The following is a 27,041-nucleotide window of genomic DNA, read 5'->3' on the forward strand; positions in this document are numbered from 1 at the left end:
CCTGTCCCGCTATCTCAAGCTTACTCGTAATTAGGTAAGAATACGGTGAATCCAGATGGCAAGGCTCGAAACATTTACTTGTGATGGTGACAACTTCGCAACAGTGGTAACAATATGCTTACGCCCTGCAGACGCGGATTAGCCGAAACTACATAGGCTTTTCTCAGACTACTGTTTCATAATTTTTGACAATCTATGCGGCAACCATTATCTGGACGACTTCATAACAAACCTCACTGGACGTCTTATTCCTATGTTTGCAATTTAATTAGAGAATGAAAAATGATACGTTGATGACAACGGCTCATCCTTATTTGCGAGCGCAATGGTGCGATCTCCTTTATTAAATTTAAAGGCCTTTTACGTGCAAAAACCACAATATTATTGTGAGACACGCCGTAGTGGAGGAATCTGCATTAATTTCGATCAACAGGGATTCTTTATCGTGCACCCAATGCACGGTACATGGTCGTTTTTTCGCATTTCGTCACCATGGAAATGCAGCCGCCGTGTCCAGGATTTGACGTCCTGCCCTCGGGATCCTCTCCTTTCTTTGTGTCTTATATTTCATGCTGTTCTCACTCAAAAATGAATTATTACTAACTAGCGCTAATGTCGACCTTAATAACGATGCTGCACTGCAGCGAGTGGTCGACTCCGCAGCTTCCGGACCGACCGTACAGCCTAGAGCATTGTACGTGCGGTGGTAACCGCGTTCGCCAATGAACCGAGGGCTTTACGGATCACACAGAGTGGATCGACGCTTGCCCGCAGGAGCCCACCGCGGACTTTCCTTGTTCCTGTTCGTAATGGTCAGCCAGACACAACGAACAAAGCACGAGCGGCGGCTGGAGGACGATTTCCTCGCTGCCTCATATTTACATCACCCTTGCCCACTCCTTTCCTCTCTCTCTTTCCACTTTATTTCTGTTTGTTTTGCTTTCGTTCATGTGCCATCACCAAGGGCAGTGTGTTCGCAGTGGTTGCCTGCTGGAACGTAGAGGCCAAAAGGAGGGCCAAGCGGCGAGACGCAACGACGGCGAGGGTGGAATCGCCTGTGGCGCGCTCGCGTGCGTTGACGCCTCGCCTCCGTGAGTCGGCGAGAGCGCAGCTCGTCCCCATCCGCGCGCACTGCTCGCTGGCTCGTGAACTGCCGGAATAAAACATAGTGAAGCGAACAGCCGCGGCTTCTCGCTGCGGCGGCGCGCGTACTCTTGCACCTAACAACGGCGCAGTGCGGTGCCCCGTACGAGTGCACGTGTACCCGGACGGCCCTGCGATCGGAGAGGAGGAAAGGAGGAGGTGAGCTAGATGGAGAAGGGCGGGTTTACAGTTCGGTCTCCGCCGTCTGAGTTCTTGCTTCTTTGTTCCCCGCGTCCGGAGTCTGGAACGTGCGTTTGACTCAGCCGACTGCTGTTGCCTGCGACAACGGCGCCGTGCGCGACCCGTCAGCCCGCGCTTCCGCTGCCCCGTACTATACAGCAGCCGGTGGTGCGGCAACAACGCATTGCGTAAGACCTGGCCGAACTAAGAAGTTCTCGGTAGTTTCGCAAGGCAAGGGGAGTGATCGTGCGATCCAAACAGCTGCGATAGAGAAGCTCAGCTGACAGCAAAGCGCTCGCTGATTGACGTGCGCGGCGCGCGGTATTCGACGTGTCTCCGCTACCGGACAGTACACCTGCGCGCACGTTTTGTGCCGTGAAGTTCGCTCCAAGGCTGTTGCTGCTGCTACTGTTGCATCTAGAAGAAAGGCGCAGTTTGTTGCAATACACGGGACCAGCTGGGCGCGACATTCAAAGCGTCCGTGATCACACAACAGACTCTGCAAGCCTCTCTTAATTTCTATTTCTTTGTGTCCCCGTCGTTCTCCTTTTTTTTCGTACGCTTTGGCTTCCGGTATTGAAGACGGCCTTCGTCCGTAAGCAATCTGTATAAGGTGAAAGCCTCGGCGCCGTTGTCGCTTACGAAGAAAGCGTGTCGAACCCTGCATCCGGCGAGGGGGCGCAGTGTGCTGTTATCGCTACCTGCAAAGACCGGTGATTATGTCGGTGGTGTGCGCGCGTGCGTTCAGAAAGTGATTCTAGCGGCGTTCGACATTGCCTTCCCGCAGGGAAGACGTACCTCCACGCCGTGTTCTGCCGTTTGCCACCCGCGATGCCGGGGTCGCTGGAAGAAAACGGCATCCCGCTCCTTCGCTCGGACAGTGGCCTCAACGGCCACGCGATGAGGAAGAGCAGCGGGTCACCGTCGTCAGTGACACGTCTACGCGGACACAGGCCCAGTTCGAGCGACGCCGGCAACGCCTACGTCGGTGAGTGCCCTATAACTTCGTGCCTAAATCCTAAGCACGAGCTCTGCTCATCGTGCCAATTTATGCCAAGATCGCCAAGGTCGAGTTCTATGTATGTACCTGGAAAGCAGCAGTTCCGTTGGCTTGGTTGCTAGAGTCGGCAACAATTTAGGAAATCAATACGAGCTCCGCCTACAAAGCTACTGCACCTACCCTTTGTTTATGCTTTCATTTAGCGTAAAAAGCCACGAAAATATTTGAAGAAAACAATTCGAAAGGACAGGAAATAGTGCCGCTCGCTACTGTAGATTACTCAAGTGTCAGCGTGCGCAAACATATTGCTCATTGAAATCAGACGCGATAACAGAGGACGGCAAGATGAGTTTGTTGTTGGTTCATGACAGTAGGCACAGCACAGCAAAGACGGTATGGACAGAAGCGAACGCGCGGAGGGCCGTGGTATCTACTTTTGGCATAGAGATTTCTACAATTACTAGAGGGAACTTTGGCGCTTCAATTGTTCATCCACAATGGGAATTATTGGTAGTACATGGATTTGTGTAATCTTAGTGCTTGTGGCTTCAGACGTTTTTGTGGCTTTGTTTGTTACCTGGGCAGATATTGGTCAAATTTCAAAGCCATGTATACTTTTTTTTAAAAGCAGAGGGAAATAAGACTGCAAGTACGCATAATCGGTGCTAACTGCACTGATTCCGCTTGTCCATGCGTCCGTGGCGTAATAAAAACATTCGGGGAGCCAGTCTCTAAGAACTGGCCTCATTGTGCGAACCCGTTAATATTTGCGCATGTTTAACAATGCTTCAACCCTGGGGAGCCATTCGGGCTCTGGGGTTTGAAAGTGGTACACAGCTATAATTCTGCTGATGCTTTCCTTGAAATATAGCCGTTCGATGTGGCAATAAACAAAAAAAAAATAAATAAAGCGTCCGTGGCGTAAATGGTTTCACTATCGGGCTTGTGTGCTAGAAGTCCTGTGCTACAGCACAGGACTTCTAATTGTCCGTCGTTCGAATACTGCCGTCGGACAATTTTAATAACGTTTATTTTATTATTTATAACGCAGTACTTTCTTAAATACGATCACCTTGCAAACTTACGCAGCCACTTAAAGCCAGAAGGACGAAGTTCAGTCGAATCCATGTACTACCCGTCATTCCCATGCTGACTGAACCACCCCAAGCTCCCGTAGACAATAGCGTCACGGTTCCCTCTAGTAATTGTATGACACTCTGTAACGCTTGCCTGCCTTGTGTTTATTGCGCTGTACCATTCGTGGATTCAGACGTGTGCTAGTGGCGACGTATATTTAGTTACAGACCTAGCTATTAGACGTACTTCAGCCTAAACAGAAAGGAAAGCTGACGTATGAGCCTTAAAACACATGTTCCCAAGCGGTGCACTCGTGGCTCAATGCGTTAGTGGCCTGCTCTCGGCATTGAGGTCACGTCGGCGTGAAATACCTTTTATATTTACGTCACGAGACAATTCGCGCATTGGTTAGGTGGTTAGAGCACGCGGCTGATAAGGTCACTGTTTCAATGAAAATGTCTACATCGTGGCCGGCGCTGTCAAATAAGCACAGCGAGGAGGAGGAGACCTATACACGCGTGTATTTCCGTCGCCGAGACAAAAGTGCCCCTCGTCAGTATACGCTGAACTCACGACAACCAATAGCATGTGCTGGAAAGATGGTGCCAGAGGAAGTAGCAAACTATGGACGCTGTGAAGCTCAGAATGAATCGGGACTGTATATATCATCATTCTTGGAGTACTCCATGGCACTCTGTATAAACGTCGTTTGCGGATACTTAATCTACACGATTCAAAGATTTTTTCCAACAAATCACTGGAATGTCAACATTTCTGACAAGGCTAGCGCTTGTCCCCGCATTCGTTTCTTCTTCTGCCCGTGTTTTGCTGCGCCATCCAGATAACCCTTGCAATATGGCACCGCGCGTCATAAAAACCGAAAAATTCGGTAGCCGCAACTCTTCGCCATTTGCGTCTTTCTTGAAACATTTGGGTGGCAAAATTACACAGCTTCTCGCAATTATTTACTATTTCACTTTATTCAAATCTAGGAACCAAAAATTTCTTGCAGTGTTCAACGCGAATATATTCCATAAATCTGGAAGCCTCCGTTATCTGGTCGCGATATAACGCAAACGAATACAACAACAAAAAAACGACATAGCACGTATGCCGTTGAAACAGAAAAAAACGTGTCATTCACATGTTAGCAGCATATACCGAAGTGATACGTGAACATAACAGTGTGCTAGTTAAGGAACACTTTCTTCCTGGCAAGTAAGTCGACAGAATGCGCATCACTGCGTCTGCAATGGATAGTGATCGCGAGTTTGCAAGCAATGCACTATCGGTTGACTGCCGCACTAGAGGAAATAAAACTTCTCACAATACAAATTTACGGATATGGATCGCCGTTCACGCGCATTCTTATCCGTGGACATAATACGCGATATATAGACTGGACGACGCATGGTAGCTAGATTTGTCTCGCGCTGTCATAAAAGGGTAGCTGTTGTAGGATAAAAAACTTATTTTGTTTGTTTCTTTCTTTCTTTCTTTTTTTCTTTCTTTCTTTCTTTCTTTCAATGCCACTTGTAGTAAGTTCCCATTCGCCTCGAACTAATATTCACTTGAAGGCACCAACCCCACCCTTTCTACCTTTGCTGTCCGATACACTTCCTTAACCTGAAAGTAGTCAGTTGATGCGCAAGCTTTTTTAGCAGCTATGCATCCGACTGCTTTAATTCGAAGAAAACGTGCAGCAGCGAAGTTCCCCTTTATTGTTCTTTGTAATATGCTGCCATCATTAAGTCATGCGCGCGGACATAGTGCGTCGAGGGCTGGAGGCCGGGATGCCGCTTAGTGGGTTCCGAATAAAGTCTCACTTTTAGGCACTTTGCTTGAGTCATGAATGCGTTCAGACATTTGCTACTGCTACTCTCGACGGCCCCCAACATATGGTAATGCCGACCCTCGGGCCGATGACCTTGTATTTGCCGCGAGTTCCCAGCGCGCCCGCTGCGCTTATGCTGTGCAATTTTGTGATAACAGTGCGTACGAGTAAAGGACATCCTGCAAAACGTTTACGGTGCCCCACGTATCAAGGTCTCAACTGGGAGGGCACTTAGCGTTCTGTGTTAGATATCGTCTTGAACGGAGAGCGTGAAGACGCAGGGAGAAGAAGGGCGCCTTTGCTTCTTTTTTACAAATCGTAAGACATTGACGTCCTGTAGATCTTTCTTTTTTACTTTGTTATCTAATCTTTATGTGTGCACGTATATACAGCGGACTCCGGATAAACGAAACTTGCTTAAACGGAAATTTCCGATAAACAGAACAGTGGTGCGAACAGGTTGGTTGCCCATAGGCGCAATGTTAACAAGGTTAGGTTAAACGGAACCTACCTTTTGTGAAATCCGGTTAAATGAAACTTTGACCGAAACTGCCACCTACATCATCGGCGTACGGAACACGGAAAGTTCGAGATACATGTCAAAGGATGATGCTGTATGGAGTGAATAAAATGTAATCCATCAGGCAATTGCAGGAAAGATAGTGCAAATTAAATTTGTCCAAGTTGCAAAGGTGTTTGTGTCATGAGGAATTCGCTAAGCAAGTAATTATCCCTGAAGAGAGCAACGGAATCGGTACAACCGTGCAGTCTATAGCAGTCGCTACTACTTCGTTCTCAGCGCCGGGAATAAGAGATACCACGGTGATGATTCCCTAGTTACCTGCTTTGAAGAGACAGTAGAAAATATTATTGGTGGAGTTCGTGGCGAGGGCCAAAATTTTGTCAACAAAAACACAGAACCACCGTCTCGGTGCGCGTCACTGTTTGCAACCGGACAGCACGAGATAAAGTTGAAAGTTTGAAGCGCTATTATGAACGCAAGGAATGCGCAGAAGTATTGAGAATTCTTCCGCGCATACTTACATAACCTCGTGCAAAAGAAGGTGTACAACATGAGAAGCGGAGCCTTTGTTTTCCCCAATACCCGCCGTGGTTGCTCAGTGGCTATGGTGTTAGGCTGCTGAGCACGAGGTCGCGGGATCGAATCCCGGCCACGGCGGCCGCATTTCGATGGGGGCGAAATGCGAAAACACCCGTGTACTTAGATTTAGGTGCACGTTAAAGAACCCCAGGTGGTCGAAATTTCCGGAGACCTCCACTACGGCGTGCCTCATAATCAGAAAGTGGTTTTGGCACGTAAAACCCCATAATGTGTGTGTTTTCCCCAATATTAAAATGTGCTTGGTCATTCTGCGAACAATACGATTGTTGGTAATTTTTGTGTCCTTCGCGTAAATGAAACTTCGGATAAACAGAACACTTTTTTCTGTCCCTTCGAGTTATATATTTAGCTTAGCCAGGCTCTTATTCGTGGGGTTTCACCTCCCAAAACCAATGCAGGGGCTATGAAAGATGTCGCAGCAAAACGTTCCGGAGTAATTTTTACCCAGCCGTTTTTGCATTCCGACCCCCATTTAAACGCAGCCGCCGTGGTCAGGGATCGAACCAGCGACCTCGTGTTCTGCAGCAGAACACTCAGCAGTTCAAAGTACGAAATTCTCAGGCGCCTTTCATTGAAACAACAGCGCGCCGATCATTGTCGATGACCGAGGTCAACGAATGATGGCTGTGCTCTCCTAGGTATAGTTAAATCGGTGTCGCGGTTTCGAATTGACTCGGAAAAGTGGCTGCCGACGTAACCGATTCACTGTGATGCCTCAGACAGAACTGAATCAAGTTCATTCGTTCACAGTTCTGACAAGATATATAGTTTATCACATTTAGCTAATAACATTTAGCCAAAAGATTTTTTTTTAAATATCCTTTTATTGTGCAAAGTTCCTGTGAACGTGGCATAAGCTCCACGTAGATTGCACTGGTATTTCGCAAGATCATGGCTAACGTTTCCAAGAACAACGCTGAAAACTGTACACATATAATATGAATGAACATTTTTCCATCTTTTCTAATGTCTTACTGCTTTAATACTCAATGAACAGATAACAGGTACTCGACTCTGCATGTTAAATAAGTAGGAAAATCCGCTCGTCTTTGGCGATCTAGTGGGCGACACTGGACGACCTACAGCAATTGCAACTGGAACAGAATCCATATCCATGGGGAAGAAATTTGCACGCGTCAAGAAGTGCACTACAAAACTAAGAACTGGCGTCGTCGGTAAATGTAATGCTGTTGCGTGTCTCTACAGAGCCGCCAATCCTCGGTTTGCTTTGTCGCTCACCGGAAGGCGCCTGCGCGCAGATACAAACACATTAGAGTAATTCAGGAGTCGCGCATTGCGTGCTTAATGATGCGCGCTGCCTATCGAGAAAAATAAAAGAACATCAGCGAAGCGCCTCATCAAGGAATAAGGAAAAAGTTTTCGCCTGACATCGTGGCAAGCAAGCACCAAAGTCACATGCTGGGAGTGCATAACTTTCCGTCATATGTGGTTGTAATTGCTTCCGCGGTGGGATCGACGTAACTTGCGTCATTAACTAGGTGTGGCGGGACTAGGAAGGCAACTTAGGATTGTGTTGAAAGAGAGAGAAGTATCATCTGCTTGAAGAACAGGATGAATGAGGCGCTTAGGTACGGCATCACATACGTAACTGTCATAAAATAAGTTTTGCCTTGTATCGGGCCATAAACACTCGGCAAGCTTTCGTGCAGTGTTTCACCATATAGAGTCACTCTGGCGAGCACGATCGAGAAATACCGTGCAACCTTAAGAGGAAGCTTTAGCTCGGGTGCTCCTATCTAAACGCACGTAAAAGGAGAATTCGTTTTTCTCTGCAGCCACTGCGCCAACTTTGACGAGGTTTGTTGCATTTAAATGAAAAACTTAAAATCTAGTGACTGTTGGTTTCGAATGTTTGATTTAGATCAATTTCTATGAGAAATTGGCAAAAATCGCAAATTTTCAGAAAACGAAACTATCAAGTGTACAACTCTATAACTCAGCAATAAAAAATGATATCACAATTATGAGAATAGAATCTAATAGTACATCTAAAGCGGACACAATTGATGTGTTACGCATGAACCTCAAAAAATTCAGTAATACGGACATACATCTTTTGCAGAACCCTTGTACACAACGTAACAAATTCACGTAAGATATAGATTGACATATTGAATTTGTCCGCTTTGAATGATCTAATGGATGCCGTTTACAGAACCGCGATATCTGTTCTGGATGCAGATTTATTAATTTGTAAACTTCGTGCTTCTTTTTCAAACTTTCGAAGTTTTGGAAAGTCTTTTAACAAAATCGACGCCCTAAATGGAAATTACGCTTCAGCAGTCACTAGAAGTCACCTCTTTCTCTCTCTCTCAAATGCAACAAATTTCATTAAAATTGGTCCAGGGGTTATCCCAGAAAAGCGTTTCTGCGTTTTACATGTATTTGAATAGGCCGCATCGGAATTGGGCCCGAGCTAAAGCTTCCTCTTAACAGTGATCTCATTTGCCTAAGGCGTGTACGAGAGTAAGACCTTTAGTCCCAATACGTGGCGAACGGAGAGTCTCACGTACTGCCGTTTACGCAAGCCTTAATTCCCGCCCTTGAGTAGACGCACAGACAGAGCTGGAGAGATCTGAATATATCTTTACGAATGCAGCTGAATTCTTGTTGCTGGCGAGGTCACGCGCATCGATCGGCGATCAGGTTCATTTGGATGCACAGGTTTTACTGCGAGATTATCGTCACCAGAGGAAAAATAAAATGCAAATGTTGCGACACACGACCGTGTGTGCCTTGACCATGACAGAGAGAGACTGTATTTCCGTCCCCATAAGCACCTATATTTCAGCAACTAAGCATCTATATATCATCACTGGGTGAATTGATTACGCGCCTTACCGTCTTTATACCGACTGTGACGGCATACTTAAAGCCGCCATCGTTTTCTTTTCCCACGTTTTACTCTCTCTTCTGTCATCATTATCGCTCTTTTTCTAGGCATTTGTGACTGAATGACAGCAAGCGCAGTGATGTCATAATATAAAACTCCTTATGGCCTGATAATTCTTATGTTTATACCTGATTATGTATAAAACGAAAACCGTACCCCTTATATTCACATTTCATTCGTATTGGGACATGCGGTTCCCATAGTAGAGAACGAGTGTGATGAGCAAATGCTACGCGACGTTTGCGATTTCCCGGGTTTCACACACAGGATCCCTCCCATGTGACAAAACGTATTTCTTTCGTTTTTTTTTTTTTTTTTTTTTTGATGTGGACCTTATGAAACAAGTGATTTTTTTTTTCATTTTTTCCTTAGTCCGTGCCTAATGTTCGGACACATGCTGAAAATCCTGTTAACCCACTATAGGCCCACCCACACAGTAAGATAATGGGACTCGACTAGTACGTACATGACTGCGCTATACCAACCATAGTGGGTAAACTGTGTAGCTTCGATTAGCGGCATTAATGGTGCCAGTAATGAGCCGCAGGTGTGACAGAGACCGACTGACCGCGACTGCTCGTCTGAGGACGAAAAGTGACAAGACAAATGAAGAAGAAAATGCTAAAACGAACTTACTCTAAGTGAAACATCAATCAATTTAGCGCCAAAACACGCGCGCTTAAGTGCGCGTTGTCCTTATTCTTGACATTAAATGCATGTTCGCTCGCTTAAGTGTCTAGAGTAATACATATGTATCCAGCAAAAAGAGACAAAACCGCTGATTATAATCGGTGTGCTGCATGGACCAAAATTAGAAGCCACACCTGATTACTCCTGTGACACCTCGTCCAGTCCTTCAAGGAAACTCGAAATATTTTACATTGTACAATAGCTGGTGTTTCTACGAAGACTCTAAATAATATTTAAAAACAGCCATATTGAAATAACAGGACGCTTCCTTCGGAGACATGCCGTCGATCATGGGGTGATGGCTGACACGGTTTAATTAGTCGCTATAATTAACAAAAAATGACCTATTATATTTTACACTAACAGTTTCAGCGGGGTCATTGTAAATTGGAAACTGATGAGAGCTCTCCGTACAAGCCACATCAACTTTTGGACCCAGAAAAATGCAATTACCCGCGGAACTGTGGCACGACGAATTTGGGCTATCGGAGCGCGCGAAACCGAAAATGGCAGGTTGCAGCGAGCGCAAAGCCGCGCCCCTCGAGGAGACGTTCTGTTTACGTCACCCAGCAGCGGGCAGGCGGCTGGCTACGGCTGCGGGCTCCTCGCTGTCGCAGCTTGTCGTACACAACTACTTTGGATCGCAAAAAAAAAAGTCAGTTACACAGTCATTGGTACTTTTTCTGACGCGTCCTTGGCGAGTGACCCCCATCGCTTCAGTCATTTAGGAGTCGTCAACCCTACCTAGTTCGGAATTCCTTTGCTTGAAAATCATCGCCACGCTCAATATTCGTGCCGCTGTGGTTTCCCTGCTCAATCACTACGCATATTTTTTTTTCTTTACTGGCTTAGTTTAGTGCATCGGTCTGTTAATTCTTGCTGTTGGCAACAAGGATATTGCTTTGCATACGTGGACAAATGCAGGACATATGTGGACAAATGTTCCCTATAGGGACCTCTGAAAGATATGTGGACGCATTTCGAGCGACGCAGGCAACGTAGGTAATGATCTTTTACTTACGCCAGTCAGGACTTATAGATATTCTTTATCTTTTCATTTCTAGACTCAATATGTTTTTTCTTTTGTTTTGTTCTTGTTTGTCTTTTATTTATGTTTTAATAATTCTCCTTGTCTTCTTCTTGATATTCAGTCAACCCTGCTCATTATAGCGGGGCTGACTACTTCAACTTCATTAAATTTTCTCTCTCTCTATCTCTACTAGTTCTTCAATCTTAAAAAAAAATGTTTGCACCCTTCGGGGCTTATCTTGCCCCACAACAATAATTGTCAACTGCTTTGCTTGCGTTTCCTTTCTTAAAAAAACCTGCGCTCACTGCTTTCCTGTCGAGAATGATGTGTAACGATAACAATGAGCATGCCGTTCATGACCTGGAAGTACCGGTCTCGCAACGATAAAGAAAGGAAATGCAGGCAAGACAGATGACGATTACTGCATGTTGTGGGACAAGATAAGCCCTGAAGGGTGCAAACTTTTAACAGTGTTATTAAACTTTTCTGCAACGCTTACACTACTCAGTGCCCTCTTCACCACTTCCGCCTCCTACGTGATGTGTAAACCCTGTTGGTACAACACATGAACCAAGTAAAATCGGAGTTACAGTTGCACGTATACGTGATCCTCTGCATGCCGCAACGGCCATGTACCAACAGCTGCTCGTTGGCTCAGAGCATGCTCGCTCGTAAAACCTGGCCGCATTCATGCTTCGCGACAACCCTGGTAAGCATAGGCTTCCGCGATTGCCTAGAACTCATTGCCGAGATATAGAACCGTATGCGTTAGAGCTACTTCAGCGGCTTACATGTGCTCTAAGCAGAGGCCATGCGGATGCCGTCGAATTGGGATACTCGACGCGGTAACGTTTTGGTGTGCTGCCTGTACAGAGTGATCATTTTTAAGTTTCGTGAAATTTTTAAAAATCGCCTGTGGCAGGCACCATAATCCTTTTCCTTGAGCTGGATTATTGGAGGAGGTGGGCTTTACTAAAATGAGAAATCGAAACACACATTCAACTAATTAACAAAAAATGCTAATTAAATTATTAATTCGTTTACGGCACATATTACAATTTACGAATTGTAGCGGGTGACTTTCCAAGACGTGCCTACTTGAAATTAATTTCCAGGATGACACCAGTTTCGGGATATTATTTATTTCCCAATGTGTGGAGCGAAATACATGGGCGTTCCATTTACTTTTGTGCTTCAATGCCTAATAGAGCGTTTCGTTAATAAAGTAAGTGGAACAACAGTGCATATTTAGGGCAAGTTTAATGGCGCATATCTCCAAATTGGTGCCATTCTGGAAATTCATCCCAAATGTATACGCTTTGCAATATCACCGGCTACAATCAGTAAATTGCAACATGTGCAGTAAAGTGATTAATGCAAAAGATAACGAATCTTTAGTGAATTTTTGTCAATTCATTGAATACGCATTTCGATTTCTCGTGCAAGTAATGCCCGCCTCTCTGAATAATCCCGCTCAAGAGTTAGTATTATGTTTCCTGCAACAGGCCATATTTAAGAATACCATAAAACCCAAAAACAATCACCCTGTAGATCACCAACGCGGGAGGAGGACAACGTATAGAATTTGCAGTTCACACGAGTGTACGCGGTGTACAAGTGGTGAGCTTCCGGCACAGTTCGCGAGAGAAGGCCCAACAATTTAACTGTGTCGTTAAACTGCCGCACATGTGACAGCTGCAGGATTGGCTCTCTGGGTTTTGCGCTAGTTTTAATGGGAAAAAGACAGGCCCGGGGAACTGACGCAAACATCTCCGACATATACCTTCCTTTGGCGACTTTAACGTATCTATAGGCCTATTTACTCTTAAGTTTACGAAGGCTGGCTCTGAAACTGGAGTGGGTTGTGAAAGTGATATTCTGCCAGTATAGATTTTTTTCCTCCCGGACTGCCCTTTGTGTGGTGATCATGCGGACTTCGAAGATGTCTTGTGGGGCTGCGCCTCTGCCGGTCCCCCTTTCACCCAAGAGGAAATGATGAGGCTAATTATGGCCCAGGATCAGACCTCTCAAATCCTGGCAGTCCAGAGGGCTCGCGAGAGGGCCGTCAGGTTTCACCTGATGGTCCCCGAGTGGGCCTAGCCAGGTGACGTTTAGTTTACTGGCGTCTATTGTGGACCAAATAAAGTTGTTTCACTCACACACTCTTCTGGCACGCATGAGCTGCCGGATAAGCTAGCTTGTTTGAAAATGAGAACATATGTACGTGAGAAAGGATTCGGCAGCTGATGCAGCTTGTTTCAGACGTTTCTCTTGCGTAATGATTCAAATAAACCGATATTTTGTTTGGACACAATGTCTCGAGGGCGCAATGCAAACCGGAAAATACTTGACGCTCTTTCGCCATCCCTTGGCCTTGCGCCACTAAACGCCAAAAATCATCATGATCAAGCCACAAGATAAGCCTAGAATGTTTATCTAATTTCTAAGCAGAGTTTCCAACCGCAACTTTATTCGTTCCGGTTTTAATTCCGGTTCAGCAAAAAGGTTCACTTCTGGTTTCACTTTGGAGCAAAGAATAGCGGTTCAAACCGGTTCGAACCGGTTCATATCCCTTTCCGTAGCCGGGGAATAAATACCGAAAAACAAAAAGAAATATGTTGTACAAGAAGAGTGTATCTGGGGTGTTAGAAAAGATGTCAAAAAGGTAAGCGTGCTGTTAGATCGAACCCCAAATACTAGTTATAAAAGTAGGGTAGACTTGTGCAGCCCTGAAGAATCAGTCTGATTTCTAGCGTATCTGTTTCTTGGAACAGTTGCGTTGAAAATTTAGGTTGCCTGCATTTAAACCACACATGTCAAAACGTTTCCCGGGTATATATTTAATTTCGTATGCACATGCATATTTGTCACTCATTTTTTATTAAATTTGATTTCAATGCGTCTTATTCTTCTTTCAAGACTGCGGGCTAAATTTTGCACCGTTCGTAAAGATACGCTTACAATGCTCCAGAGCACTAATTTACTGCAAAATATCAATTGACGCGAGCACTCTGAGCTTCCCGTTCACACTGCCAATAACTTGCCACCTCCCCCCCCCTCCCCTTTCATAAAATATAAACAATGTGTCTCGTTTAATTCCCCGAGGACAGCGAGGACACTTAATATACGAGCCTCAGAAGCGGTACGTTATTTCCACTGCCTCTATTTCAGTCTATTGCCCAGCAAGGAGCACTTCGTCAATTCAGCGAGATCTATTAGGTCGCCCGCTACCCGAGAATTGTCACAGATTTCAATTGCTCACGGATGTATTAATGCCTGCCTCCCGGCGCGACGCGTGAAACACCGCAATAACGTTGCTGCCACTTCCAAAACGACAGCGAACCCGTGTGCATATATAAATCGGGCAGCGTGGTTTAGCCACAAGTGCAGGCAATTTATGGATGACTCTTCAGAGAAGGCGGCTGACATTCGCCTAAAACCGTGATTTTTTTTTTCGGTTGTTTCGCATTGCAAAAAAACTATAGCGTCCCGGTTTAGTAAAAAAAAAAAAAAAAGCTTTTCTCCGATTTTCGATACCCTGTTTTTAAGGGCGCTTCCTCAACAAAAAGCGAAAAAGAAAGATGAAGTGAACTAGTAGAATGAGAAGACATCTGTGATATTTGATAGCAATAGGTAATTGTCTGCTGCAACAGCCAGAAAAAATAACCTGGGCCGGAATGCGGACGATACTGAAAAATGACCTCTTTCGCCAGAAAACATACGACTGCAGAACCAGAAGGTCTACACCAGGCAAACGCTTGTAAAGCGACCCCAAGAAATGTGTGTATATAACAAAACAGTGCCATGCTGTGAAGGTAGGGCAGAAAAGAAGGTTCATTTGAGGGCATGCATCCCTCGAACATTGTCTCCGTGCCTTCTTTTCTAGATATAATGAGCCTTCCCCTAACTGCTGCGATGTAGAAATCCATATATAGTTATCTAACATCTTGCAGCCATAAACCGGAGAGAGGGACAAAAATACGCCATATTTATTTATTTATTTATTTATTGAACATACCTTACAGGCCCCTTGACAGGGCATTGAGTAAGGGGGGTAATAAAAAAAAGTACAAAGTAACTTGTCGGTGTACAACGTACGGCTCAAATTTGCAGTTTAACATAAAGGAGAGGAATCGATGATAATGTGGTATGGCGGCAAGTACAAAGTTGGGCGGGAAAAAGGATAACACGAAGAGAGAAAAAAAAAATATTGGCTGGCATTATACATATGGCAAAACTGGATACCAGAACTATAAAGTATACCGATTACAATGACAACAGTAACAAGAAAAGAAACTACAACCAAAGATAGACTGACAAATATGCGGAAACTAGGCGCATGAACAGTTGACAGGGTTTAAAATACGCATAATGGTAGGGCATGATAAAAACTCAGGAACTAATGGTGTGCACAGTAAAAACATTTATCAGTATAAGGAATGCAGTCGGGCACAAAGTGGGATACTGAAAAAAAAAAATAAACACGTGCAGGGGTACAAAAAATTGACGGACGTCTTTGGTCTTAAAGGTGTCAAAATAACAAGGTATAATCGTTTCAGCACCGATAGTCATTTACTAGTTGCTCAGGTTTTGAAAGTCTTTTTTGAGGCGTGACCCGGGCACAGTGCTTGAAATTATAGTGCGCTGTCTTTAGTTGCGCGACCAAAGAGCATTTTACTGCTAATTTCAGTCCGCGTGAACAAACTATGTTCGAATACAGCTTTATCGCAGAACCCACGTCCCGCAAGCCTGTGGCACCGATGGCGTACGTTCCAGCTTCATGGTGCTGCGTGGATTCCGAGCAGCCCAGTTCGACGTTCTTTGCGCACATCGCATTCAGTACCTTGTGTATTAGCTTATAGAGCGGAAACAGCGAGCTGAGCGACTTTCAATAATACCATAACGATGAAGTGGCTTTTCCTGCATCAAATGTTCAGATGCTATGGGTTCGCTTGATTATAGTGGTTCGTCACTAATAAAAGAATAACATCAACTTTGTACTTAAGAGGAAGCTTTAGCTCGGGCCCAACACCGACGTGGCCTATTCAAATACATGTAAAACGCAAAAACGTTTTTCTGAGGTAACCCCTGGACCGATTTTAATTAAATTTGTTGCATTTGATAGAGAAAGTTAAATTCTAGTGACTGTTAGAAGCGGAATTTCAATTAGGGCCTAAATTTTCTTAGATTTTCAAAAATTCGAAGGTTCGGAAAAATAGAAATACGAAATTTGCGAAGTAATAGCTCTGCATCAAGAACAGATACCGCGGTTCTGTAAATGGCATCCATTAGATCATTAAAAGTGGACAAATTCGGTGTGTCAACTTATATATTACGTGAATTTGTTACGTCGTGTACAAGGGTTCTGCAAAAGCTGTATTTACATATTACTAAATTTTTTTTATATTCATGTGTAATATAACAATTTTGTTCGCTTTAGATGTACTATTAGACGCAATTCCCAGAATTGTGGTATCATTTTTCACTGCTGAGTTACGGAGTTGTAAACTTGATAGTTTCGTTTTCCGAATTTTTTTTTATTTCTGCCAACTTTTAATGAAAAATTGACGACTTAAATCAAAAGTTCGAAACCAACAGTCACTAGATTTTACGTTTTTCTTTCAAATGCGGCAAACCTCGTCAAATTTGGTGCAGTGATTGCCGAGAAAAGCGACTGCTCCTTTTACATGTATTTAAATAGGAGCACCCAAGCTAAAGCTTCCTCTTAACGACCAAGTTCTGGAACGGCCGAGGGTCACCACTTGCGGTAAATTGAGGGAGCCCTGTATTGTGACGGGAGTGCGAGATGAAATGTGTTAATTAAAAAACCAAATGAGTAATAAGAAAGAAATACAGAACGATAAAAATAAATGGGGCAGAGATTGCGGTAAATTGAGGGAGCCCTGTAATGTGACGGGAGTACGAGATGAAATGTGTTCATTAAAAAACCAAATGAGTAATAAGAAAGAAATACAGAACGATAAAAATAAATGGGGCAGATATAATTAAGACTACTTACACGTGGGAATGCAAAAGCATTGTAGGCCCTTTGGTGAAATGTTTCTTTATGCGCGTTCCTTGTCCGCGCAAGCTCTTGCTTGCGTCTAACTGTGAATCGGTTGGGCCAAATTAATTTCCTTTTCAAAGCTATTAATTCACTTTGTTTGCACTTGCCTCCCTGAGAAATTTGACGTCAATTCAGGCATTTTTGACTAATTTTTCTCTTTGCGCCGTCGGTCATTTTTGGTACTATCATTCGGTCGCGCCGCCAACCACGACTGATTTTCGCGTAACGGGGCACATAATGCTGTGGCATTATTAGCTGTACACATGGCCCCGGGCAGAGGCGTGCGTGCGTGCGTGCGTGCGTGCGTGCGCGCGCGCGCAGGAGAGAGACAACGAACTTTTTGAAAGACGTTTTCGGCTGGTGGACCAGCCGAAAACGTTAAGTAAATACGTCTTTCAAGAGGTTCGTCGTCCCTTTCCATGCGTATCTTACGTCGGGCCCTGAGTGCTGAGCTTTGAATGAACCTTATATATATATGTGTGTTTGTTTGTTTGTTTGTTTGTTTGTTTCTTTGTTTGTTTGTTTGTTTGTTTGTTTGTTTGTTTGTTTGTTTGTTTGTTTGTTTGTTTGTTTGTTTGTTTGTTTGTTTTCCCCCTTCTTATTTTAGCTGCCGACCGGCTCTTGAAGGCAAGCTGTGCAAGCTGGTAGAAATCACTTTGATGTATGTACAAGCAGGAACGATGCGCGATTTGTTAATGTCGCGTCCGCCCACAAAGCATGCTTTAAAACGTAGAATTCGGGAGGAACGATTCCGAAAGATCCGTAGAAATGCATCCGGCGACTCGTCTCGTGGGTGTACATAAACATAGAAGCTCAAGAATATGACCGAAATCCTTCTTGGAGTTGTCCTTTGAACGCTGACAACACCACAGCCACTGTGTAAAGTTTGTTCAGTAGAAGCCATAAGAGCTGCTCTTGCTCATCTATAAATATCCTTAACAGTCGCAGCTTTGTCCAAATGCACTCAACGGAGTTACGTAACTCTGTAACTCTGAAGAGGGCATTTTAAACACCCAAAATGCTTTCATCTTGCTGACAGGACACACATTAGTAAGCGCGACATCTTACATGCTTCGCAATGTGGAAAAAGACTTCAAAGTTCTTATCCTCCGCGATTACAGGCCTGAAAGCGCTTTTCACTTTCTTACTTCGAAGCTTCCACAGAGCATCGTACTATTTTTCGCAGCCTGAAAAAATTATTTCTCCCTACTCACAAACACCTACAAAGCTCTCTTAAGTAAGAGGAGGAAAAGATAAAGTAACTGTCGGTTTGACAGACTGAAAGACGTGAGTTAGGCCATTCCGCTTACGCGTCATGTCAGCCTGGGTTGAGAATAATCGCCTTTAGCCAATCAAAAAACGGCGTTGGCTGTCGACTGTTCTTTGTACGTGTGTTGCCTGCGTAGGCTCTGGGCTGTGTAGCGGTACACTTACATTTCACGTCAAATCAACGGCGAACGTTACACCGAAAAACACCTCATTCGTTAGCTTTGTTCTTCCGCTGGACGATTTATCCGTTCGGTAATAGTTTGAACCGACGAACTTTCGGCGTCAGGCCGTGCTGTCTGCATTGGAGCCTTCTAGGCTGCTTTATAACGTTACTCAGCTTTCCATGAAGGCATTAATCACGTCAGCTTCGACGTTTGTCCTCTAGTAGACCCAAGCGGCATAAATTAAGTTGATAGGTGTTGTCTACTCACAAGTTTTTTCACCCAGATGGATATACGCTTACCTTCCATATCGTAACGAGTGGCTGTGGGCTTATTTATGCGGTAGTAAATTCTATCGTGCCGTTCAGTGCCTTCGTACAATCTGTGCGCTAACCTCATCAATCATATGATTTTATCCGCGTTTTTCCTTTTCATGTGCAACCAGTGATGTCCCGCTTGGCATCTTGGACAGAATTACCACTCGTACGTACGCATGTGGGTTCCCACTCCGTAAACAATTCGATAAAACGCGGACATGGATACTACGGCTTTGCGAAATAATTTTCCAACGCACAGACGAAGTAATATAATAGCAGACTGGGGCTAATAGCGCGCAATAAGACAGATTGTCGTCTAACAGCAACAAGTCTTGATAATTTAAGATGTTTAGGTGTGTTTTCATTCTTTCATTTCGCAAGAAAAAGAGCATCGCAAGCGCTTAATAAAAAAAAAGTTAAACCCATCAGCATAGGCAGGCTCACTGCGTGCGAAGATACAACACAGCTTGGGATGCGAAAATATTTCAAATCCCTGACCAGCTTTGGTGATTAGGATGACGGAGAGATGCCGCTTTTCTGACAATTAACTATGACCTCTCGCAGTATCGTCAAAAACACTAAAAGCACACTAGTATACCGAAAGCATGGACAGACACAACTCGTTGGGTATTAAACACCAGCTGAAACTGCCCGAATCTTTCCAGCACACAGAGAGCATTAAAGTTGTCTTCCGCAACAATGCATGTCTATCGTGCGTTAAAACTGCACTAGACACATTCGGATGGCCTATCGGAGCGTCGGCAACGAAAAAGCACCTGTCATCCTCAAGTAATCGCCGTGGCATCCCAGACAGTCGGCTACAACAGTTCACTCTATCGCTTACCAGTGGCAGCTCGACCGGCACGCACACCGGCGTCATTCTGTTCTAGGACTGCTACCCACGTGTTGTAGAATTTTCTTCTTACGTCAGCAGATGCGATTGCCCTTTAAGTTTTGAAATTGACTTACGCTTACTTTGTGCTAAAATACGGAAGTTCGCATACATTGTAGAAGTTTGCATACATGAAGTTCGCATTGCACATACGTCTGTTATTTGGTACAGCGCTCGTTTTTGCAGCAGCAGGCATCGTAAGCTTGCTGATCTCACGAACGTTTTTAGCTTTGCGAATACGCTTTCTTTCACAAGATTTTTTCTTACGCTAAAATCTGTTCGTAAGTTGGATTTGTTAATTCCGCCCCTGCTCTGTTTGCCAACGCAAAAGCAGACTTTCCACTTACCTACTTCTTGGGCCGCACAACTCATCGTAACTCGTAGACGTTTGTGTATATATTTCCTCATGTCCCTAATTAAGGATACCACAGCTATCACGCAGCGGAACATTTAGGTTGAATACCCAGAGCTGTTAGACGCAAGATGACAGCAGCCCGACGTCGCGAAGGCTCTTCAGGGCATTTAATAAAATTAAGTACACTCATAAAGTAGAAATTATTGACGGCGCGTGAATGCACGACATGAAGAATGACAAATTGTCTCTTAGTCGTTATCCATACCTTGGTTTTTATGTATCGTCGCTGTATTTAGTCAATTATATCACCTTCCTCAACTTCTACGTGTTAAAACTTTCGTGAGCGCGCCACGCGCGTGTAACAAGGCACTTTTCGAGTTAAACTATTCACGCGAAAGCGTTAAGGGCCCCGGGTCGCAGAAAATCCTGCACGCAGCGTCGGACGTCGTTTCGGCAAAAAGATTTTCGAACCACCCGTACCCCGGCCCTCCCTGTGGCGCAAGTATTTTACTGAACTAATTGAATTTCCCAAGCTAAAATAAGTAAACAAATCGTCAAGTACGACTTACACACAACCTACAGACATGATAGCGTCGGGTTGTCATTTGAATGTACAAGAAAACATTCTATTACGCGAAAACTCATTTTCCAGCGCTTCTACCACTCATAGACCGGCCACGGCGTCCCCCATTTGCGCGCGCCGGCGCGCGAATATCTTGGAGGCCACGGAGCGGCGCGCCCGTTTTCCTTGCAACACTTCCAGATGGCGCTCGCCTCCGCCGCATAGCGGCCCACGCAAGAGGCCGCGTTTCTACCAGAAAGCCCTCCTTCGTGCATAGCGTTCGCCGCGAGCGTTTCCCGGTAAACATTACGGTTACATACGCTGCAGTTGCCGGGAAGCGTGAGAAGCAGTCAGGGTTCCTTGAATGTTATCGCGTTCCACTCTTAAAGGCGAAGCTTAAGCGTGCTCCAAATTTTTTCCACGGTAGTATACGCCACTCTGCAAAGAATAATACATTGCATTTTAGAGTAAGTAGAGATTGAACCTTGAAAATTTTGTATTTTTACTGCACACAAATGGCCCACGCACACGGAACTACCACGAAACTCTCGACGTCACACTAACGTCATGGACACTAGTTTCGGTGGGGTTGAGGGGGGGGGTGCTTGATAATGTACATTTTGTCTTCATTTTCTTCGCAACATTTCGTCTTTCTCCGGAAAAGAAATGCAGACATAGTTTGTAAGTGAACTCTACTATTCTCAACTAATTTACTGTTTCTTTGCAGTGCCCTTTTCACCTCCTATATAAAACCCGAAGACGGCCCAAGGACATAATTGTTTTTGAAGTCTGTTATCACCGACTGACGTTCTACAAACATAAAAATACTGCTTTTAATGCCACTGTGGGATGCCAGAAGCGTAGACAAAACACAACCATCTGCTGATATCTTCGATATGGTAGCATTTGTTTTCCTTTGCATAGACACAGATGACAATGCACTGTCGCGTTTCGTTGATGGCCAGGTTGCCAAGTGATAGTGCATCCCGTACATTTTATGTCATTTCGCGAATGCTAAATTCACTTCATGGTTGCTTTTCGTCGTCCGTGGGTGCTACTCTGGGAATTGTCAAATTCCGCCATATTGACAAAAATTGTAATGACAGTATTTTGATACAGAGAGGCCATAGCAGCGCTAAGGGCCAATCAGAGCAGGCAAGATGGCAAATTCGAGGATATGGCGGAATCTTACAATGTCCAAAATAGTACCCCGTGACGACATAACGTCTTATATCAAATTAGCGTCAATTTCCCCGACAGCTGCCGGCAAGAAAACGAGCAAACCCTTTTCATGCAGTTCCGCGAACTCTGACATAATATCCGGGATGAGTGCAGTACCGCAATCGCTCCCTTGTTCACATTGAGAGGTATTGAATGCAATTTGGTTTAATAGCTCTGTACATTTGTTCTAACATTGTCACAAGGATTAAAGCTCTCCCTTATGTAATGCCTCCGGCCTTTAAGGTGAACATAAATAAATTAAATAAATAAATGAAATATACAAAGGGTTTCCGGAGGCTGAACCATTCGAACTTGGGATGCGTTGTTAACGAAGGAGTAAAGGTGACGTCTGTTTGCTCAGCCTGGAACTTCCAGAATCGGTCTTCTTTGCAACGTGAGTAAATGTGTTGGTATGTAAGCAAAAAAACAAAAAAAGCGAAGTGCAACGCAGTATGTCTCGAGTGAGGTCACTGTACCGCCTCTATCGCGTCGACCCGCGGAGCTGTCCTTGGAGCCTAGCCAGAGCCTTGATAAGCAAAGCGAAAAGGGGTCGAGTGGATGTTTTGAGCAAGCACGTCTGTGCGTGGAGAGACAACCGCTACGGCAAACATAGACATGAAAACGTATAGCTCCGTATACAGTGTAAACACATTACGTGACACATATCATGCAGTTGAGGCCAGTGTTTTACTACGCATACAGTGAGCGGCATGAGAAATATACCTATCTCTGATCGGAATAACCGTTTCTGCAAAATTAAGGAGAAATAATTAACTCGGCACACTTTTAGCGTCTATAAATCAAAACGCGACAACAACAACAACAAAAAACGTTTATGCGCAAGACATAGAGAGCATATTGATTTACGTAAGGATTTTTTTTTTTTAATGGCCTTCACAGATATAGAGAACGCGTCCGAAGCGACAAAGACAATTCTCGTGGAGAGATTCCTTGGTCCGAATACAGTAAACATACCTGGTCCTATAGGAAATGTCTACCACTGTTCCAGGGCTCTCTAATTCTTCATAAGACGGAAAGTACTGGCAAAGAAGGATGTCCGGCAAGGGGACACGATCTCTCTATTGTTTTTTTTTTTTAATTTCACCCTTGCAAGCAGTGTTCAAGACGCTTGACTTTGTATGATTACGTGTAAGTGTCAATGGAGATATCTCAGCAACATGTCGTTCGCCGATGACATTGTCCTCTTCAGCAACAGCGATGACTTCAAACAAACAATTCTGAACTTGAAACGCAAAGCTTGCTTTGGGATCAATACGCAAAATAAACTTAGCTAACTTGCAATGAGGAGCGCAGAAGTGGTTCGGAAAAAGGAGACAAGACAGGAAAGGCGCTGTCTTGTCTCCTTTTTTCCGAACCATTTCTGCGCTCCCCATTGCAAGATATGTCGAACCAACTAACCCAACAGCTTACTACTTTAAAACGAAGCTAATGTTCACTAGTTTGGCCAGAGAACAAGATTTCGTGCTTCGTAAGTTAAACGTATGCAGGAACACGCTTATATAGACAATGCAGCCACATGGGGCACATATCGTGAGAATGAAACCTCTAGGTGAGTTATGGTGAATACTGAAGTTTAAAGGTTGGCTCGAAGCCATACTATATGTGGATAAAAAAAAGGCGTTAGCGCGTGCGGTAGACACTCTCAAGTTATTAAAAATAGCAGATGACGGTACTTCTGAAAAAAAAAATGTATTTAATCAGTCCATTCCACCAATACTCATATTTTGGGCTGAAATTCGGAGGACAACATTAAAACTTGTGTAAATAAGCACAACGCGCAACCAGCGTTGGAACGGAAAATATGTAGCGCTAAATATAGCAAATGGAAAGTATGGGTTAGAAAGAAAACCGCGGATGTTGCTGATTTCCTAACTAAGGTATAATAAAAAATAAGTGATGTTTGCCAAGTCATGTAAGGGGTAGAGCAGGTAGCCGTCAATCTATTTGATTAATTGATTGACTTATTTGCATAGTTAGAGTAACAAATTGGGGCGTAGTGAAGTGAAATGCAGCATAATACTGCAGATAATTAGCTGGTGTGACGAAATTATAAAATATGCAGGCACAGGATAGTTTCAGCTGACGCAAGACAGGTATAATTGAAAATCGCTGACCTGAAGAGGCCTTCGCCCTGCAGACATAAGTTGGCTGATGATGAAAAAAGAAAAAGAAACATGCCCAGCACCGTGTGTCTCCAGTAGTGCGCCTGTACTTGCACTATACGTTTATTTATTTCATTTTATTTTACTCAATCAGGATTGTTACACGTCGTGTATTGTCAGAGAGCTTAATTCCATCTCATCAGTCTGGTTACATAAATAGACAGAGTCGACTTATTCGATAAATAATAATATGCAACTATCTCATTATATTCTGCTAGTTTATTTCTAATGAATTGGTTTACGGTACACATTGTTATTCCGAAATATAAGCTAGCCAGTGCTCAAGGAACGTCCATTTACTAATCGCGACACTAAATCAGCTACAGCATGCCCACCTCTAAATTCTGAGTCGCAATACACGGGCATTCCGCTTATTGTTTTCCAGAAAAGCGTACCGTTGCTCTGTGGCGACAAATCTACCTGGCACGTCGTTGCATTTTCGTAACACTTTTTTTGGACGGACACATCGCGTTACCCAGTGACTTCAAAAAATGCGTTGGTGTTAATGATAGCATAATAATAATGCGGTGGTATATCAAAGCAGGTCTTTTTCAGCCACGAAAAATCTTTTGGCAACGGAACTGTTCCCATAATGCTTGCGTTGTGCCCTCCCTTCATCATCATGAAAAGAAAAATAGTGAATCAGGTGATGAAAGTACATTTGTTTCCACTGCCATTTAGCGATTCTGGAAGCACGAGGTCGCGCGCTCCAATACCGGCCAAGGCGGCCACATTTCGATGAGGGCGAAATGCGAAAACACACGTGCACTTAGATTCAGGGGCACGAATAATTTCGCTGGTGGTCGAAATTATTCTGTAGTCCCCCACTACGGTATGCCTCATCATCAAATCGTGGTTTTGGCACGTAAGACCCCATAATTTAATTTAATTTAGCGATTCTGGAAGGCATGTCTTCTTTTTCTTTTTTTTTCCGCATAAGCTTTTCCATTAATTTCCTTTAGCACAGGAATGCACGATAACACCCACTGCCATAGCGTTTCAACTGTTCTTTGTCTTTTCCTTAAGTTAAACAAAAAAATTTAATGCTACTTCCTTGTTTTATTTTTCTTAATCTAGAACGTCAGAGGAAGGTACGCGACGCGTTTAAGAAGAGAATTTATACCTCTGAACCAACTCTGATATACCTATCATCAAACACGTGTGGAACGCAGAAATTCTCTCAGTACATCGGCAACCGCTGAACTGATTTTGATTGGTGGGCAAGATTTCTGCCTAAAGCCTCAAGGTCTTACGGCAATTATCGAATATCGATGCGCTTCGAAAATAAAATGAAGATGTGAGAAGCACAAATTTTACAGAACAGTAACTCTGCACCAGAAACAGATATCGCAGTTCTTTATACTGCAACCATTGGAGCATCTGATGCGGACAATCTTGATGACCGAGTCAACAGCTTACGTGAACTCGTTACGATATTTACGGAAGTTTTGCAAAAGCCCTACTCCCAAATTAGCGATATACTTTAGAGCAGCGAGTAATACGTCAATTTTAACCGCCTTAGATGTCTCACTAGGTGCAGTTGGTAGAATTGCGGTATCCTTTTTTTTTTTTTTAACTGAGTTAGATTTGTGAACTTCATGCTGCCATTTCATTGTAATTTGCAGTTTTTAACAACTTTTATCAAACCATAGACGCTCAAGATGAAAAATGTGCTTCCTTTAGTCAAATCTCACCAGATTAGCTTTATCTCCGTTTTCCTGTATTATAGGTAGGTGCTCCTCAGATAAAGCTTCCTTTTAATTTATAGCTTTTCTTTCCTTCTTTTTTTTTTCTTTCTTTCTTTAATTTCTTCGCTTTTCTTTCTTTTTTTTTTTTTTTACTGACAGCTATAGTGGAGGTGTGACACACAGTCTTCAAGGAAACTTAGTCACTGATTGTTCTATCTTCAGTGAAAGGCTGCAGTGTTTAATATATATATACTTAAAAGGAAACGAAATTTTGAGCCCCTATTTCATAAGTCACTATAGCAGTATCCTCATGAAATGGGCTTGCATGCTTACATTTAGTCTCATACCGACGTTATGCCGCATGGATACCCAAATTAAGCGAAAAAAAACAAACAGGCTAACTCAGTTCACGCCAGTCATAAGCCATAAGACTCAACTGTTTTGGGGCCGAAAAAATTTGACACAAAACCATATTCACGCCACATGCATCCTTTTAGAATCATCTAAAAGGCATCATGACACAGAGTGTGAGATAGCGATTTGGCCAAACTCTCTTCAACGGGTTTCGCTGTGACATCGTGAACCCTGCAGCAATAAACCCCTCCGTTGTGTGCTAACCTCTCGGGCGCAGACTTATATCTGTCTCCTCATCGCTCTGTCGACAAGAGACTAGCCGGGAAAATTCGAACCTCCCGCTCGCAATGCTCACGTCTACGTTCGCTCTCTACCGGCGCCTGCAAAAAACGCTACGTTTGCATACGCCTTGGAAGCTCGGGTTTTGACACGGGCTTTTGAGATGGCGCTACCGGTCCAAAGGAAACGCTCACGCCCAAAGCGCGGGCGCGTCGCGCACCGCTGGGCTGGCTGGGCGTCGGAGCGGCAGGGCGCATGCGCTGCGTCCCTCAAATGCTGTTTCTTGCCTCTCCCAGCTCCCGGTCTGTTTTCCTTCGTCAATCTCTCCCACGTTCTCAACGCACCTCTCCTTTCCTCCTTGCCGGCATCTGTGTTTTACTCTTTCTTTCTTGACGTGCGTGGATTTGCTTGGCGGCTGACTGTGACTTTATATGCCTGTCGTCAGCGCCTCGACAGCGTACAGCAGCCCTCCCTACCTGTGGACTTCACACGCTGTCCGGTCATTTATTTGCGTCACGGTGAGCCTCTTCCGAAAGCTGTTGTGCTTCTGTGCTCGCTTCTCGTGAGAACTACCCGCATCCGCACGACCCTTTCCGCTAGCACCCGCACACACGCAACCAGCACTGTCGTGCTCCGCGCGCCCTGGCTCTAGCTCATCTCGGTAACGAATTTTGCGTGCGGCTGGTGTTGCTTAGGACCGTG

General features: G+C 44.4%; 1 protein-coding gene and 1 long non-coding RNA gene across 3 annotated transcripts in view; one reads left to right on the forward strand and one right to left on the reverse strand.

Moving 5' to 3' along the window:
* LOC140218613 (uncharacterized) overlaps positions 1 to 27,041 on the reverse strand; it is a 77,575-nt gene that overhangs the window by 43,956 nt on the left and 6,578 nt on the right. The gene's annotated exons all lie outside the window — the stretch shown is intronic.
* LOC126531432 (ATP-binding cassette subfamily G member 4-like) overlaps positions 975 to 27,041 on the forward strand; it is a 73,527-nt gene continuing 47,460 nt past the window's right edge. Inside the window, exon 1 of one of the 2 annotated variants that reach the window (XM_050178953.3) lies at positions 975 to 2,311. In XM_050178953.3, the coding sequence (XP_050034910.2) occupies positions 2,155 to 2,311 (157 nt within the window). In that variant the 5' untranslated portion in view covers positions 975 to 2,154. Of the gene's footprint in view, positions 2,312 to 23,240; positions 26,858 to 27,041 lie in introns of those variants that run through there. The other variant, XM_055071168.2, reaches the window with a different exon arrangement.

Source organism: Dermacentor andersoni, chromosome 5 (genome assembly GCF_023375885.2).
Source record: "Dermacentor andersoni chromosome 5, qqDerAnde1_hic_scaffold, whole genome shotgun sequence".
NCBI lineage: Eukaryota > Metazoa > Arthropoda > Arachnida > Ixodida > Ixodidae > Dermacentor > Dermacentor andersoni.